This window comes from Drosophila rhopaloa, unplaced genomic scaffold (genome assembly GCF_018152115.1).
Source record: "Drosophila rhopaloa isolate 14029-0021.01 unplaced genomic scaffold, ASM1815211v1 contig_163, whole genome shotgun sequence".
Lineage (NCBI taxonomy): Eukaryota > Metazoa > Arthropoda > Insecta > Diptera > Drosophilidae > Drosophila > Drosophila rhopaloa.
Window position 1 is genome coordinate 666,605 of NW_025335043.1, and position 17,681 is coordinate 684,285.

Genomic DNA, 17,681 nt, shown 5'->3' on the forward strand with positions numbered 1-17,681 from the left:
ACACAGAAAATTGAAGTTATTAATCCAGAGTTTTAAGCATAAATGTCAAGATTCCATAGCATTGTTTGAGTATCTACAAAATGAATAATAATTTATGTATAACAGTTTTATATTTATGTTTTTGCTAAGAAAAAACTTACAGCTGCGTAGTTTATTAAATTAAAAGACGGATAGGGACTGGCTCTCATCACTAGCGGGTGTTGGGCTCGTTGAATTATGAAGCGGAGGTCTTGATAAACTTCTTTAGATCCTTTAGTCGGTTCATACGCCTCATAAGCAGCCTCCGAAATTTGTAATGACTCGTTAGACAACTTATCTCCAAACAGCGACCACATGGACAAATGACCCAACGCCAGCAACATGAGGACTCCAAACTGGCCCACCACCTTGGGATCTCTGCGGGCCTCCATAGCCTCCAAGACCGATACAGAGACCAGGCAAAAGTTAACTGACATCTGCATGATGAGGGTCCCGTGGAACACGTTGTTAGTGCGATCTAAAATTCTAGAAGATTTTAAAAAAATTATTAAAAAACCATTTAAGAACTTTCTAGTTCTGATTTAAGTCAGTACATATGTCAATTCTTACTCAATAATCGTCTGATGAAATTTGACTAAGCGTGTCGTCTCCAATTTCATCTCGTCATCGCTATGGCATCTCTGGCTAAGGAGGCGTAGTTCTAGGCATAGAACTTCAATGCCAAAAATCAGTTCCATGTAAATGCTTACAGATAGGCCTTCCATTGAAAGAAGCCAAATTATGCCATATGTCATGACAAAAATTTGAAACAAGTAGATTATGGCGTGGGTGATAGGGTGAGTTGACCTGTCGTGCCATTGAAAGGGAAAAGCCGAGTGAAAGGGAAGATTCTGCTGCTGGATCCACATGGGTGATGTCATTAATAATGTGACAAAGATGGCCAAGAAGAGCGACCAAAACGATGCCAGAAAAAAGCCCACCAGGAAGTTCCAGCGCTTGCCAGCGCGTATATCAATTGCACCAGGACCCTTTCGTGCCCAAGGATGGAATGCCTCCAAGTTGTTAATCACCTCGTCCAGATCATCACCAAACCAGTGAAAATAATAAACCTTAAATGTAATAAAAAATGTCTAACAAAAGGATCTTAGTTATTTATGATTCGAGTTAAAATGAAGTAGCTATTTGGTACCCCAATAATGAATGCAAAATCCCGGCCCATTTGAACACTGTCCCCAATGGATTCAGTTAACCCGTAGCACAGTGAGACGAAAAACAAGGACAGTTGAATAACCACAAAAGTGTGCCACAGGGATCGGTAGGGCAGCTGGCGTTCCTCTGAGCTTGTGTATAAAACCAGCGCCCTGCAAGGAGATTTTTAATCATTTTTATGCCACGATCGGTTCCTTATTAGACAGACTTCATCTGCTCCCTGCAGTAATGTGACGGTGTGTGCCTAGATTCCAGTTGAGGGTCTCGAAACACTTTCCACCCGACTCTAAACAATTGTGAAAAACGTTGAAAATTGCTACGCAAGTCCATTTCGAAGCCCTTCCGTATTTTGAATGCCCGGAGAACAGAATGATGTACTGTTAAATAAAAGTGCACAGAAAAAAAAAATAAACAATTCACAATTCCATTGAAACTCCCATTAGCTTCTAAAGAAAAATTTTGCATTAAAACATATTGTTTAGAATAAGGAATATATTTTGAAATCATTCCTTAATCAGTTAAGCATTTTTAAAAAATGTGGAATTTACATGTAAAATATAAGTTTTACAAAAGATAAACTTTTCCAAGATGTTAATATCAAATTGATCACCACATGATATAATTTATTTTATGTGTGTTAATAAGTATAAAATTATTGCCAATTATGGCAATTACTGGGCGAGAATTTAACATGTGCTTTTCAAAGCTCTAGTGGCTTCCACAAATTTACATATGGAATCAGTTCTTGTATATTTCCTCATATTTAATTTCCTTAAACTCGAACCCCACAATCGAACATCAATAATTTACCAACTCATTATAATAAAAAACGATTTAACTTCAATCTTCCAAAGCAAAAAAACTTAACAACCTCGTTTTCCAAAACAAAGTTAAACTATAAATAAAATATGATTAAGTTACCTAATTATTTCGAATTTCTTTGGAATTTGTTTAGAACTTATAAATTTATAAATTTATAATAATTTATAATAAATATCACAAGAAAATTGACTGCCTTTAATAACTAGCTTTTTAATAGAACTGATCAAAAATAAAAAGCTTTCTGAGTTTATATGGCTAATATCAAGTTGATCTTCCAACAATCTGTATAAAGCAAATACAAAGTTCCACCGAAAAGATTATTGTGCCACCCCCGACTATAATTTTTTTATTTTGTGGTAATAGCAAACAATAACGGCCATTAAAAGCAATTACTGTGCGAAAACTTAACATCTGCTTTGCAAAGCTCTAATCGCATTTATAAATTTTATAAATGGATGAAGTGTTTATATATCATAGAACATACCCTTCCTTGAACATGAACTGAAACACGTTCTCTTACGATCATGTAATGTACAAAAATGTATATTTTTTATATTATAACTTTCAATAATTTAATTATGATCGGATCAATGCGACCAAATTGGTCTTACAAAATTAGTTTTAAAGTACTCTTTTTTTCATGTTAACTAGTGTTATCAGCCAGCACATAAAAATGAAAAAACGATTTAATTTCGATTTCGGTGAAGATCTGCCGAAACTGAAAAAAGGGAAAGTTCGCATTGTTATAAAATGCATTTTTTTCCCTTCACCTCAGCGAGGAGAGCAGCATCTGCAGAGCTGGAAATATTTAGGTTGCCCGGTCAAGAAGGAATATTTATGCCATTTATGACACGAAAGGCCCTCCGAACGTGCTGTCCGCAGATTGCAGCATTTTTGCATATTTTCAGCACGAAGCGAGGCCGGCGAAACGAAATGAAATGCAGAAAATCGGCTTGGAGCAGATAAAGCCGGGCTAAGTCGAGGTGGGTTGAGTGAAGTTGGTCGGAGGGCGCAGCTTGGCGCAATCGAAAGCGAAAGATTTCGGGCCCGATATGAACATATGGTCATATGGATCGGAGCAGTGACTCCCGACCGCTTCTTTTCTTTCCTTTTCTTCACTTAGTCCGTGGGTGGCGGCGGGTGAATGGGCATTTGCATATTGGAACGATTGAACTGCCCGGACAGCGGGCAATTGTGTGTATACAAGACCAACAAGATCGTCTGACAAAAAGTGAGATCCGTGGGGCTTTCCTCGGAGGCATCGAAAATGTCATGCGGTTTTATGACTTCATTAGCGACAGGCCCCCAGAAGCCAGTAGGAATTTAATGGACTCGCTCCTCTGGGTTGACAAACAAATTTGAGGGACATTTTCGTGTCTTGATGAGAGGGAAATGAGCCGAGGAGCCGGGGAAAACTAATCAGAGAGCTGCTGCCAGACTAGCCCCAATCTGGAGGCCATGTCACGAGTCCATGCCAGCGATGATGATGTGCATACGGGGCTGCCTAATAATGAAGTCGTGCATGGCATTTGTCCTGTACGGTTCGATGATTAAGAGGCCAGCCACCGAATCCGGACCGAATGTCTGACACCTTTTCGCTGTTTTCGCGGGAATTGGCGCATGTCAGCAAATTGGGTGTAGGAAAAGCGGCCGAAGAGTCGGGCCTACTAACTGGGTCGGTTATTCTCGCCGATTTACAATGTCACACGATTTTGGCCAGTCGATAAGGATCTAATACTCAAGCTGTTTCACTTGGCAGCAGCGGAAATAAAGCATATCGGGAGAAGGCAAGATGTGGTTTTTGATTAAATTATAAAATAAATAATATTTACTTGGGACAAGTGCAGTTATAGTAAGGAGTACTAAGAAATAATATGCAAATGGTTATACAATTTTTTAGGTCTTATTTTAATGAGAAAAGTATGTATGTAAAACTCGTTCTGAAAGATTCAGCCACCTTCTTGGCATTTAATATTATCTCCTTTTACATTTTTGAAACTTTTGAAAAGTACGATTTTACAAAAAACTCTAATTTTCCTAATAATAAGAATTTGAAATAATTATCACTGTAATAGATTTCAGCGAATGGTTAATGTTTTTAATATCTTGTAATTAAGTATTTATATTGAGTATTAAACAAATGTTTTTATTCCTAACTACGTTAAATTTTCTTCTTTATAAAGTGTTTAGAATTGTTTTAATACACCTTTGTGGGACGTTTTCCCAAGTGTACTTGACTCCGTTTGAACCCATTTAAATCCTGCGTCGTAAGTCAGATTCATACTTCTGCGAGACTTGAGTGTGCGTCTCAGAAGTTTCACTTCGAGGGGCTGGGGCCCTCAATAACTTTCCCGCGGCCCCTCGACAGGCCCCCACAATAAGCGATATTGTGCAGCGATAATAAACCATACAAATAACTGAGCTGGTCCCGAAGCTCCCACTGACATCCCTGACTTCTGCCGACGATAATGTCGTCGTCTTGGCCCGGCTCGTTGAATGTCGACAGGCGAATCATCAGCCTATCGACAGTGCACTTTTGCCTTCTAAAGTGCATCCCATTGCACCCCCTGCCACATCCACATCCACATCCTCATCCACCAGTGAATCTAACCAGCTCCTAAGCCCGGGCGCATGCATCATCATTATCATCATCGTTGCCAGCTGCATGCAAGCGTAAAATCCAACTACTGCGCATGAATGAATCACGTCGGAGTCCACCGAGATCGCAGCTGAGATGCAAAACTTGCAGTTCGCAACTGCATCTCATGCCAACCGTCTAGCGAAAGTCGCGACAAAACTCTCTCAATCCCCACTCCTCGATTCCCACTCCCCGATTCCCGATGCCCGAAACCGATCCCCCAGTTCCAGCTCCATCGATGCAGTCGGTCCTGTGTAGCCATAATGATGAATTAGGCTGCTGTCATGTCATGACAAAGGCGCTGCATGCAATTTAGATGGAAAACGGCTAAGCAGTTGGCTTTCTGTGTGGAGGGGAGGTGAGCTCAAGGAGTCGACTAAGTAAATAAACACAGGCGAAATGCAATTGCAATTGCAATAGCGAATATTCAAACGTAAGTAGGAAGTGGGTCTTAAATGAGCCACAACAAGTAAAAAAGAAACTGCAGTCTGACAAATAGTTTGATGTTCAACTTTGTCGCCGCACAGTGGATCCTACTATTTTGGATTCCCAAACATTAGCCATATCTAAACTATAAAATTAAATAATATTTATATGATTGATTTGGGTTCAGTAAAGACATGATAAGAAGAAATGACCGTGAATTGGAAATCTTACTCTTAAAGTAGTTTTACAGACAATGAATATTAATTGATTTTAAGCAACACAAGTTCTGAATCACTTTTCTCCAAAGCCAAATTATATATCTTATAAAGGGGAACAATTTTTTTAATAAATGGCAATAAATAGGTCCAAAATTAAAAAAATAATATTTATTTTATTAGACATGAAAAACGAATTAGCCTACAAGCTTTTGATGATTTATTTCTTTGCAATTGGTTATTAAAAGGACAAGTTAAGACCTAAGTAATGTAGGTCCTTAAGTAAGGTTAGTTAATATTTTTGGCTAAATATTTGTTTAAAACCCCATAATCCGGAGTAGACTGTTAGTTCGATTTATACATTTCGTGGCTTGGCCTGACAGGTTTTTGCTTGTGCAGATGCAAATGAGAGTTGGGAGTATATCGGATATTGGTTATTGGCCTAATCCGTTGGCGTTTGCTAATTAATTGGGGCTGCTTGTCGCTGGCAATTAGTGTGGCCCAGGCAGATGACATGTTATGCCATATTGTCGTGGCAAATAGAGTTATTCGCCTCGTCCTACTCCATGCTGCAAAATGTCAGGATCGTAGCCCCGCAGACCCTCAGACGTTTGGCCCCATCGCAGCGAAGGTTAATTGCCAACAATAAGATTCAATCAAGCTAATGACGGAGCAGTCAAACGCCAGCAACCAGCAGCCAGCAACCATTGGTCTGAAAGAAAACCAGCTTCCAGTTCGAGCCCCGCACACAATTGCAATTTATGGGCCCAATCTTCCGCCGGTTCGGACCACTCTTCGACGTTGAAACGAGTGCTGGAGTGACCTTTTGGGGTCGCATGCATAAAATGCAGGCTCTTTGCAGAACTTTCTTCGAGTGGCCCAAAATAGTCGATATCATTTCCAGAGATGGGAAGTGTTTTAATAAAGTTGTAAGTGCAGTTGTGCTATTGTTTGACAAGCATTGTGCATATAAGTTGAAACTACATCTGTATATAATGATAGGCATTTGGTTTAAATTTAAATTCAAAAGTTAAATACTGAAAAAATTATTAATATGAATATTATTAATATGATGATAATATTAATTTTACTCCAACGTTCTTGTCAATAGAGTCATAATTGAATAGCACTGCTTTAGTATCTGCAAATAAAAGTTTTTAATAACTGTCATGGAGCAGTTTGAAAATGTACTTACAAACATGTAATTCACCATGTTAAATGATGGAAAAGGACTTGCGCTCATGATAAGTGGGGTTTGGGCTCTTTGAATAAAAAACCGAAAGTGGCGATGGATTTTAAAGGAACCTACAGTGGGGTCATAAGCCTCATATACTGCCAAGGCCACTTGCTCGGATTCCTCGGAAAACATATCTCCGAATTTCGACCAGAATGAGAGGTGACCCAGAGTCATCAACATGACAATTAGATACTCGGCTGCCACTTGAGGATTCTTTCTGGCTACCAAAACTTCAAAAAGAGACAATGAGACTAAAACGAAATTTACCAGCATTTGCATGATGAATGCTCCATTGAAAATATTGTTACAACTATCGGATATTCTGTGAATCAAGCAAAGATATATACCGTATATTGTTATTGAAGTTTTTAAGCAACTTACGAAATGATTCGCTGATGGAACTTGGTAAGTCGAAAAAGCTCTCTTGCCAGCAAGTTCTCATCGCCTTGGCAGAGTTCTTGCAGGTTACGCAGCTCGATGCAAAGTACCCTCAGAGAAGAAGTCAACTCGAAGAAGATGGACACGGCCATGTTCTCCACAGCCCCGAGCCAAATCAGCCAATAGAGCACGGTGGTGCTTTGACTTACAAAGATAATGGCATAGGTAATCGGGTGCTTCGAGGGATCGTGCAGTTGAAAGGGCCAGGCGACGTGAAAGGGCAGTATTTGCGATTCCATCCAAAAGGGCGTTGATATTTTTATCAGGATGAATGATATAAGAAAGATAAACCAAGCCACTATCAAGCTCATAAACATCAAGAAGCGAATACGCTGGGTGACACGCACTTCCTCACTTCCTGGGCCCTTTATCTTCCAATGATAAATGTCCTCGAGGGCATCTATAACCACATCCAAATCATCGGCATACTGAGCAAAGAACACTATTCTTAGGAATATGAATATGGTCTAAGAGTTTAGGTTTGTGTTAATGACAGATTGCAAAAGATACACCATTTCCTTCGAACCGTTATTGTGAAGACCAAATCTCGTCCCAGGCTGGCAATATCATCCATGGACTCAAGAACGCCGAGGCACAGGCTCACCAGGCTAATGGCGAGCTGGATCACAATATAATAATGCCAGATCACTTTCCTTGACACACGACGTTCCTCAGAGTTTGTGTAAAAACACAAGGCCCTATAAAACAATTTTAATTTAATTCAAAGTTATTGACAGGACTAAAGACAAACTTCATTTGGTCCCGAGCCAAGTAGGCAATAATATGTGTGGATTGAGCCGCGGGATCCTTGAACAACGCCCAGGCTTCAAGGAATGGACTCCAAAATCGATCCCAATTGCCTTTTTTCAGTTCACTCTGCTGCTCGGTCATCTTTCCATCCAATGCAAATACTAGGTGTGTCGAGTGACCTGGAATTGCAAACAGTTTTATACGCATACGAAGTGTGGAATTACTGAATAAATAACGAAGGAACTTATTGCTCATTACGGCAATTGCCGGCCGAGAACTTCGCAGCTGCCCAGGCCTCGGCCTGGGAAATGGAAAAAGGAAAATGTGGAAAACTCATATTTGCAACTGCAATTATTGGCGAATACTCCGGAATACCGTCCACTTAAAATCATAGGAGCAGCCTTCGAGTGCCAGGCGATTATCGAGTCGAGCAGATTTCCTCCTCCTCGCTGCCACTCTGCCATTGTTGAACCATTGTTGTGAGGCCCGGTTTCGAATGCATGTTACCAGTCTGCGGATTGCTGGCCGGCATCGAAAGGCAAATTTGCACACTCGGTGCGGTTCTGCAACAATGTTTGCACTTTTCTTTCGTTATCGTGCGTTCTGCCGCTTTTTCCCCGCTCCATTTAAGGCAAACCGAAATGCATTTTACAGTTTTACCTTTTGCAAATCTCTAACGGCCTGCCAAACGAACAAAATATTGCCTTCGCCAAATTTGGTAGCCCCAAAGTCGAAGGTGGGGGGCATGCACCTTGAAAAATATTTTGTAATCTTTTGTAACAATGGAGACGACTACCGTTCGGACTTTTTATTAACAAAAAATTTGGGAATCAAGCTTGGAAATCAAAAGCTTTGACAAAATATAACTTATATTTTTCAATTTCTGAAAACAGTGAAAAGGTAAATAAATATTTTATATTTAAAGTATATACTCACCATTTAAAAGTTAAGAACTTAAAAAGTTGTTCTGCTTTATTTAGGCAGAATAGCTATTTTTCTATATTTCTTAATTGACCTAATAAGTTTACTTAAAGTGAATAATATTCAATCTCAAAAGTCTTATTTTATAATGAAAGTTTTCAAAAACGTTTATAACTATAAATTCCTCAAGGTTAAAAACAAAAAAACAATTTTAGTACTTTTAAAAACTTAAGAAAGATTTTTCAATTATTATTACTTTAATTTAATTTAAAACACTGGAAAAAAATGTATTGTGTTCGGTACTCTTCTCGACTAATTAAAAAACACAACAAGCATCGAAGGTTAAAGTTACATTTTGTTTAAGTGTACCAAAAAATATCGCCTAGAACGTCTGGCCCGGGTCGACTTTTGACTTTTCCTATCGTATCTCGCTCCACATGCGGCGCACATCACCCACACGGCTGGGACTTATTAATCTGGATAGCATTTAGCGAGGACTTGTCGCCGCATATTTGGCGAGTGGCTCCGACGTGGAAACTGGATGTGGATGTGGATGTGGCAGAGACGTTGGGGCAGTGGAAGCGGAGCTTGTCCGGTGAATGTCGTCCGCTTCATTAAGGCCACAAACAGCAAACTGCAAACGGCAAACGGCAAAAGTCGCAACAATCAGACAGACAGACAACTCTGCCAATTTCCATCAAATGCAGTTGGATGCTTTTCGGCTAGACCAAACGGAGATCGATTTCGGGGGACCGAATCTAGTGGTGCAGCTTTCGCTTTGAGCAAGATTTCCGCTCAAGTACAGGTAGCACTACAATTTGCGCGCTTGTCAAGTGTACGACAACATTACGCGCAATTGTTCAATGTCAACGCATTTGATGAGCATGAAATGCCTTTGCCTTTGTGGATGGATTGCTCTTGTCAGGGATTCTGCCCCTGTCTTCGCCTCTTCCTATGCCTATGGCTCTTGTCCGAATACTCGAACATAGTTCCTGCCCCCAAGGCTCCCGGCCCATCCATTGTCCCTCTGACTGCCGTCGTCACCAGGAGGCAGCAATTCCCATGTGCTGCCATGTTCTGTGTGATAACGAAGCCAGCTCCTCGAGTGCTCCATTGTCGCTGGAGCTCTCTGTCCCGAGCCGCGATGTACTCCATTCCGTCCGCCGGCAACGCGTCCGTTGGCCATGACAACGCTGACAATCAAAAATGCGTCGTATGAACTCAATTAAGGTTCCTCCTAGGAAGACAAGTTCTGCAATAGAGGCTCTTTGAAGTACAATCTGCTCTGGTAAAGCGGGCTGATATGATTTAAGCAGAGCTATTAGAAGATCTTCTTGTTTAAAACAGTTTTTAAATAGTAATTGCTTAACGTGTAATTGGAAAAACGTTGTGTTATAGAAGAAATTAAAATATAACCAACGTGCGACCTCCTGTTTAATCAATAACTGCAAGTAATTGTTTAACCTGATTTTGATCAAGAATAATGGAACAGGGGTCAAATGCCGATGAATGCAATGAGAATATTTTAACCTGAGGTAGTGAACTTAATAATAATGAACAAGAAAGGAAAGCTAACTTCGGACGGAGCCGAAGTTGATATACCCTTGCAGAATATTCTGTAAATTATATTCTTCAAAATTATTCATATGATGTATTCTTAATACTCATAGAAAGTCCCAACTTCCTAACTTTAAAAACACCAAAGTTATGGCATTTCCAATTGTTCAGTTATATGGCAGCTATAGGATATAGTCGGCCGATCCTTATGACATTTGGTAGATCGGATTGATTGGCCAAAAATAAAACCCATAGAAAATCCCAACTTCCTAACTTTACAAACACCAAAGTTATGGCATTTCCGATCAATCAGTTATATGGCGGCTATAGGATATAGTCGTCCGATCCTTATGAAATTCGGTAGGTCGGATTAATTGGCCAAAAATAAAACTCTTAGAAAATCCCAACTTCCTAACTTTACAAACACCAAAGTTATGGCTTTTCCGATCGTTCAGTTATATGGCAGCTATATGATATAGTCGCCCGATCCGGCTCGTTCCGACTTATATACTACCTGCAATAGAAAGACAACCTTTGGGAAAGTTTCAAGCAGATAGCTTTAAAACTGAGGGACTAGTTTGCGTAGAAACGGACGGACGGACGGACAGACGGACATGGCTAGATCGACTCGGCTAGGGATGCTGATCAAGAATATATATACTTTATAGGATCGGAAATATCTCCTTCACTGCGTTGCAAACTTTTGACTGAAATTATAATACCCTCTGCAAGGGTATAAAAAGAGAGGTATTTAAACTAAATAAACTATAAATAAACAAGAAAGGAAAGCTAACTTCGGGCGGAGCCGAAGTTGATATACCCTTGCAGAATACTCTGTAAATTATATATTCTCCAATTATATATTCTCCAAAATTATTCATATAATGCATTCTTAATACTCATAAAAAATCCCAACTTCCTAACTTTACAAACACGAAAGTTATGGCATTTCCGATCAATCAGTTATATGGCAGCTATAGGATATAGTCGGCCGATCCTTATGAAATTTGGTAGGTCGGATTGATTGGCCAAATATAAAACCCATAGAAAATCCCAACTTCCTAACTTTACAAACACAAAAGTTATGGCATTTCCGATCAATCAGTTATATGGCAGCTATAGGATATAGTCGGCCGATCCTTATGAAATTTGGTAGGTCGGATTGATTGGCCAAATATAAAACCCATAGAAAATCTCAACTTCCTAACTTTACAAACACGAAAGTTATGGCATTTCCGATCAATCAGTTATATGGCAGCTATAGGATATAGTCGGCCGATCCCGGCCGTTCCGACTTATATACTGCGTGCAAAGGAAAGAAGGGTGTGTGCAAAGTTTCAATTCGATAGCTTTAAAACTGAGAGACTAGTTCGCGTAGAAACAGACAGACGGACAGACGGACAGACGGACAGACGGACATGGCTATATCAACTCAGGAGGTGATCCTGATCAAGAATATATATACTTTATAGGGTCGGAGACGTCTCCTTCACTGCGTTGCACACTTTTGACCAAAATTATAATACCCTCTGCAAGGGTATAAAAATACAAGCAGAATACAAATTTAATATTCAAGATTGCACATTTCATAACCTGATCATCCTAAAGCAAAAAAAAAGCAGTTTTAAAACGCTACTTTTATAAATGCCCATTGATCAAATTATAGTAAATGGACTCCAAATAATCTCCTATGAAAAGTTATGATATTTTGAAGCTGTGACCAGTTGGTAAAACCAATAAACCTGTGAAGCGTAAATAAACTTAAACTTTAGTAGTCTCTTATAGGATCAACACTGTTATCAATTTTCGCAACTACTTATTTAGGTCTACCCCATATCGTGTATAATCCATAAAGCCCGCAGCAGCAGCAACGCCCCAAATAATGACGGTCTAAAATTTGAAAGGCCAACTTTTATTACAATTGATAATAGATCCAGCGGAGAAAGAGATTGCGCAGTGGAGAGTTTCAAGTGATTTTTCGGTTAATAAATGCATCAAAATGCTGAATCTAAAGCACTTTTATGTCGTATAATTAATCACAATTATATATTTCTATGGTCCGAGTAAATGGTCGGGACAATGGCCAACAAAGCGAAACGGTTTCGACTCCGAGGCGCCACGGGGGTTCCCCGATATCGCGGGTCGAGCGGTGAGTTGGCCAAGCGGCGCACTAAAATTTTATGACTCTATTATGAGAGTGGCGGTCATTCTGCAGCAGCACCGATTCCCCAGCTCCATTGTGGGGCCTCTAGAACAATAGGTTCTGGATGCCCCCGTCTCATCCTCCCCAGCGCTGTTTGCATTTGCTCTCAAGTGGATGCCAAAGATTTCAGAACTCAGATTATGCAACACACACACTCGTGCGAATGGCCGACGTAATTTATAACTGAGCTAAAATAGCTGAGGAAAAACCTTACCGGCAACAAAAACAGCCAAAGAAAATCCAGGGAAATACAACAAAAACGAAAAATATAATGCACACAAATTTGCGTCGCCTCGCGGCCTTAGAAAAAGACGCGAGCCTCTTCATAATGTGGATGCACTGAAAACTATTGGAGCAGAACAATTTTAACAGATTTATACAGATTTTAAATACAAAAAACAAGTATAATTTTAAAGTATTTTTCTTTTTTGTAGTTTTGAAATGTACACGTTGTAATTAAAAAAAAGAATTTATTTTTTTACATTTCTCTAAAGTTCTAACTTTGAATTTTCGACTTAAATCTTTTTGTTTTTATCTTCCTGTTAATCAATTCTCTACCAACTGGATAAAGTTACATTAGGTCCATTAAAAATTAAGACTTAAGACCTTAATATGATATATATATCTGCTGAGATTATCTGATCGGAAGGATTGATATACCGATCGAAAAGTATCGCTATCGACTTATTACATTCCGAAGTTTGAATAAATCCTTAAATTTAGTTATTAAACCTGATGATATTTTCTTGCAATGTGGGTTCCGTTGGCTGCGCTGACCCCAGTCCATGTGGTGGTGCTACCTTCCTGCCATGTGTCTCCCACTGCCACACCCCCAGCCCCCAACCCAGTGCAACAACAGCAGCAACTGCAGCTTCGTTGCTGTTGTCGTCGCGCAACAATAAACTGCATTCCTGGGATATTAATCACAGCAGCACTCGACCACTCCACTCGACTACAAGGCACTCCACGCTTATGAATAACTCCTGACTGCAGGCGACTTGAAGCTGGCTTAAAGTTCGACTCGGGCTAATGAAAGTTTTGCGGACAAATCTATCGGTCAGGCTGCTCTGCAAACATTTGCCAGGTCCTATAGTTTGTCACTGGTGTTTTGGGGCCAGGACATCGGTGCGCCATCACAACATAATCCACTGCCGCACCACTCGAGCTCTGAATATTTATTAGCAATATGCGATGTATTTGCCTTCGATTGGGGCTCGGTCATGCGCAAACCGCTAAGCAAATGCAGCTCGCGTTCGATCGATTGATAATGGCATCGGACCGGGAACAGCGGGCAACAACACCTAGCCGACGGGCACAGGCCGCCACAACAATACAACAACACAACGGCGAGACATGCAAACTAAGGATAGGTCTTGAACCCACTCCCCATACACAGGGAAAAGTCCAGAGATATTAGCCATTGAAACCTGGACTTCATTGCATTAGCTTCCTCTAAAAAAACTATATATCCTAATTTAAAAACAATTTTATTCATACTATAGCAAACATTTGTAAAATGACTAAAGAAACTAAAAGATTCATGAAGTTGAACCCTAATTAAGCTAATATAAATCCCAAAGCCATAGTAGATATGGCCGGTAATCCCCGCTGTAACTTTAGTTTATAACTTTAAGCTTACAGTTTGTAAATAAATAATTAAATAAATAAATAAATTTGTTATACAACATATTTTATATTTTTTGTTTCCAGTTTCCAGTTCTTCAATTGCTCAGTATAAAATTAATCATGATTGAGAAATATTGTTTTGAATTTGTATCTTCAACGAAAAATCCCCAAGTATTAGACTTAGAGGTATCTAAAATTTTTCAATTGTTTTCCCCAGTGTTGAAGTGTGCTCCCAGCTCCATCGCCAGTCCCTCCGCCGAAACACAATTAATATTTATGACCTTGCCCGGCTGATATATTTGCCTGGGCGCACACACGTAAATGCTGCGATTTATCAAACGGCGGCTCTCGCAGTTCGCTGGTCTGGCAAATCGGGGGATGGTGTTCCGATATAGCCGCAAGGATAATAGAACTGTTAACATGGGAATAAAATTTCAAATAAAATACTATAGATTTCATCTAACTGGCTCGCCATGGACGACCGCTTGCACTCCACAAATGCAAATTGAGAATCGTTGGGAAAATTTCCATGAAATTGCCCTTTTTGATATTTAATTAATTCAAACGTACCTAATTAGCTGCCAAAAAAAAAACGCAGTCATGTCAAAATGAAGCCAACCTGCTGCTGCTGTCCCCGGCGCGACCTCACCTGAACCCACCTGAACCCGCTCCCTCGAAAGCGACTGCGGCAGCCTCACCTGGGGCGGTTAATTAAGTCAACTCCCGTTGGAGGAACAGCAGCAGGCACCACCAAAACAACCAGAACCCGGGGGTTGATAGGGGTTCGAAGTGATGGTACCTTTTAAACGAACTGAGACACAATTCAACAAAAATTATATTACAGTGAACTGCTTTCCGCGTAGTGACGAAGGCAACCATTAGATATAGCCTATCATATAACATGATTGAATGCTATCGTTTAAAATCGGAGGTGTGCCAACCTAGACTTTGAGAAAATCAATTGGTTTAGGGGAAACTGCGATTTAAGCACAAATTTCTAAAAATAAATCTAGTCCGGTGGATCATAATAAACCAAAACTTTAACATGGGTGAATTTTTATTAAAAATAAGCAGTTTTAATATTATTACAATCGGAAGACCATAGTTTTGGCTTTAGCTTGCGGAAATAAGCATCCTTTCTTGTAAACATTTAAGTTTAAAAGTCAATCAAAGCGAAATTGCAATGGAATGTGAAGACTTTTTACCTTTTTTCTTTTTTTGTGTATGCTGGTATAAGTTGCGCCCTAGACAACTTTATACCTAACCCGAAACTTTGGCAAAGCTTCTCGTTAATTAGATGAAACTTCGCAAGAATAAGCAAATCTTCGATTAAAAGAGAAGTATTTGGTGTGAGTGAATCTAACCATCTTGTGAAATATAACTTGAGTAAACAAAAAATATCTCTTATACAAAGATTCTGCGTTCTCAAATATATATCTCAATGTACAAGACGACAAGCGTGTTTAATGGGCGTTTCATGTGCCGCAGAAATTTGAATTAAGCGAGCTATAAACATGCGCCATACGACAAAATTCGTTAACTTTCCCAAAACCAACTGAGTAAATATTTGCAAAGTTGAAACAACATTCTTCGCCAGCGATCAAATGAGTCAGGAGTGAAAAGACCGCGATCAGTTTACGTTTGAACTCCGATTTAGCCAAATATATTTTATAGCTCCAGTTTTCCTTTATCTTACCATGTCCAGTCGCAATCTGATTAAGGTTTTTCTGCTAGTGGCGTTGCTCGGCTTGACTTTAGTGCCATTTAGCCAAGCCCATCCGAAAGGCGGTAAAAAACGTTCCCTCGGTAAGTGACTAAATATTGAAAAACCACTTTAAAAATATGCATAACCTCTTGTCAGGTAAATTAATTAAATTTTAATTTAAAAACTTTTTGGATAATTTTTCCCGCACTTATAGTATTGTTTAAAAAAAGAGAAACAAATACAAATTGGAATTTCAATTTCTTCTCTTTACGCACTCTAACTTTGTTCTCCTAATTGCTAATAAAGGCTTTTAATTTTGTCACATTTTCTCTGCTATTTTATATAGGCATGGGTCTTATGGGTGGAGCTCTAGCTGGTTATGTTTTAGGCAACGCCATGGGCAAGCACCAGCCGGCTCCAGCAGCTGCTCCTGCTGCTCCCGTTGCCCAGGTGCATCACTACTATCCGGCAGCTGCTCCCATTCCCCCTGCTCCCATTGCTGTGGCGGCGCCAGCCCATCCAGATCCCAAGAAGATGACCATCATCGAAACCGGAGCCCCTGCAGCCAATGGTTGCTATAAGCAAACTGTCCGAGAACCCGATCCAAATAATCCCAAGGTATATACGGAGACGGAGCATCTGATATGTCCCACGCTCCAGCAGGCAAATCAGCCAGCTCCTGCGATAGCTAGTGCTCCAAGTGCTGGCCACGTGCCGGTGATGCCCCAGCCCTTCCCGGTGATCTCCGCTCCGGTGGACGGTCCTCCAGCTCCAGTTGCTCCACCTGCTGCTGCTCCAGTTGCTGCACCTGCAGCTGCTCCTGTTGATCCCGCTGCAGTGGCTCCAGGGGTGCAGGTGTCTGCTCCAGTCGCAGCTCCAGTTGCAGCTCCAGCTGCAGTTGCTCCTTCTCCAATCGCTCCAGCAGTCGTCCACCACGCTGCAGTATCAGTGGCAATGCAAGCTCCGGTTCCGGTTGTCCCCGCAGTTCAGGCCACTCAAGGACCGCCCCAGGTCATCCTGCTCTCCAAGAAAACTGTGTACTACCCCAAAAAGTCATCCGCCGCAGCAACACTCAACATTCCGCAGGGAGTACTGCTTATCTTAGTAATCTTTTACAGCATTAAAGCCATAATATTATAAATTAAGTAATTTCAAATACGTAGACTTAAGTTCTTTCAATTAACTTCCTTTTTTAAAAACTTAAAAAAAAAACTTAAAAAATCAAAACTAGATTGTCTTGTTAAAAATTTTGTATGCTGGACATTTTCTATTGATTTACATGTTAGCGTTTAACATTACTACCTCATTAAAATGAGTTTTTGTTCAATCAGAAATATATATTATATAACAAGCTTAATATGGCAAATTACTATCCCACTAGTTTATATTGTTAATACAAAAAACTTCAGCATGACAAACATATTTTTGAATCATATTGATATTCAAATATATGCTTGTTAATAGAGATTTTTTATACGAATACAATATGAATTAAACATTTCTTACAATCTACGTAACCTTTGAAGAATTATAAGCAATATTGGCGAAGAAACTAATGTTTTTTTTTATTATGACCATATGTGCCTTTTTGTCTCCTTAAAATACAAAATACAAAAATGGGTTGTGTTGTTTTTATTAAAAGTTTGTAAAGACTTTTAAAGTCTTTCACTTCCTCTTCATATTCTGTTAAGACTAGTATACCCCTTACATTTCGTGGTACCCTGTATGTGACCACCTCGCCTGCTTTACTCCGGCAAGTGCATGCATATTTTAGCATGAAAATATTCATAATTAAAGTGCGTGAGTCTCGGGGTCGCTCTTATGGTGGTGTGTGTGTATTATTGTAATGGCATAATTAATTTATTAATTAGTTTTGTTTTCGTTTGCCGGGGTTTTGCTCTCGCTTCTTCGCTCTTGTAAGTTGTAAGCCGAAGCCAGCTGAAGCGTGAGCCTTC

General features: G+C 39.9%; 3 protein-coding genes across 3 annotated transcripts; 1 reads left to right on the forward strand and 2 right to left on the reverse strand.

Annotated features, from left to right (window-relative positions):
* Positions 1 to 3: 3 nt before the first annotated feature.
* LOC108046269 (putative odorant receptor 65c) lies at positions 4 to 1,518 on the reverse strand. Its single transcript, XM_017125873.1, has 5 exons — positions 1,397 to 1,518; positions 1,169 to 1,340; positions 589 to 1,109; positions 141 to 504; positions 4 to 73 (listed from the first exon to the last, which is right to left on the reverse strand). The coding sequence occupies exons 1-5, from the start codon at positions 1,516 to 1,518 to the stop codon at positions 20 to 22; spliced, it is 1,233 nt and encodes a 410-aa protein (XP_016981362.1). The 3' UTR covers positions 4 to 19.
* Positions 1,519 to 6,376: 4,858 nt separating this feature from the next.
* Positions 6,377 to 7,855, reverse strand: LOC108046266 (odorant receptor 65a). Its single transcript, XM_017125868.1, has 5 exons — positions 7,716 to 7,855; positions 7,491 to 7,662; positions 6,908 to 7,431; positions 6,485 to 6,848; positions 6,377 to 6,430 (listed from the first exon to the last, which is right to left on the reverse strand). The coding sequence occupies exons 1-5, from the start codon at positions 7,853 to 7,855 to the stop codon at positions 6,377 to 6,379; spliced, it is 1,254 nt and encodes a 417-aa protein (XP_016981357.1).
* Positions 7,856 to 15,601: 7,746 nt separating this feature from the next.
* On the forward strand, positions 15,602 to 17,346 carry LOC108046265 (calphotin). The gene is made up of 2 exons (XM_017125867.2): positions 15,602 to 15,827; positions 16,073 to 17,346. The coding sequence occupies exons 1-2, from the start codon at positions 15,719 to 15,721 to the stop codon at positions 16,864 to 16,866; spliced, it is 903 nt and encodes a 300-aa protein (XP_016981356.2). The 5' UTR covers positions 15,602 to 15,718; the 3' UTR covers positions 16,867 to 17,346.
* The last annotated feature ends 335 nt before the right edge of the window (positions 17,347 to 17,681 follow it).

Coding starts and splice junctions, on each gene's coding strand:
- LOC108046269 (XM_017125873.1), bottom strand. CDS start 1,518: ATGGACTTGCGTAGCAATTTTCAACGTTTTTCACAATTGTTTAGAGTC. Junction 1,341..1,396: donor TACTGCAGGGAGCAGATGAA/GTCTGTCTAATA, acceptor ATCTCCTTGCAG/GGCGCTGGTTTTATACACAA. Junction 1,110..1,168: donor ATTTTGCATTCATTATTGGG/GTACCAAATAGC, acceptor TCCTTTTGTTAG/ACATTTTTTATTACATTTAA.
- LOC108046266 (XM_017125868.1), bottom strand. CDS start 7,855: ATGACCGAGCAGCAGAGTGAACTGAAAAAAGGCAATTGGGATCGATTT. Junction 7,663..7,715: donor TTGGCTCGGGACCAAATGAA/GTTTGTCTTTAG, acceptor ATTGTTTTATAG/GGCCTTGTGTTTTTACACAA. Junction 7,432..7,490: donor ATTTGGTCTTCACAATAACG/GTTCGAAGGAAA, acceptor CTAAACTCTTAG/ACCATATTCATATTCCTAAG.
- LOC108046265 (XM_017125867.2), top strand. CDS start 15,719: ATGTCCAGTCGCAATCTGATTAAGGTTTTTCTGCTAGTGGCGTTGCTC. Junction 15,828..16,072: donor CGGTAAAAAACGTTCCCTCG/GTAAGTGACTAA, acceptor TATTTTATATAG/GCATGGGTCTTATGGGTGGA.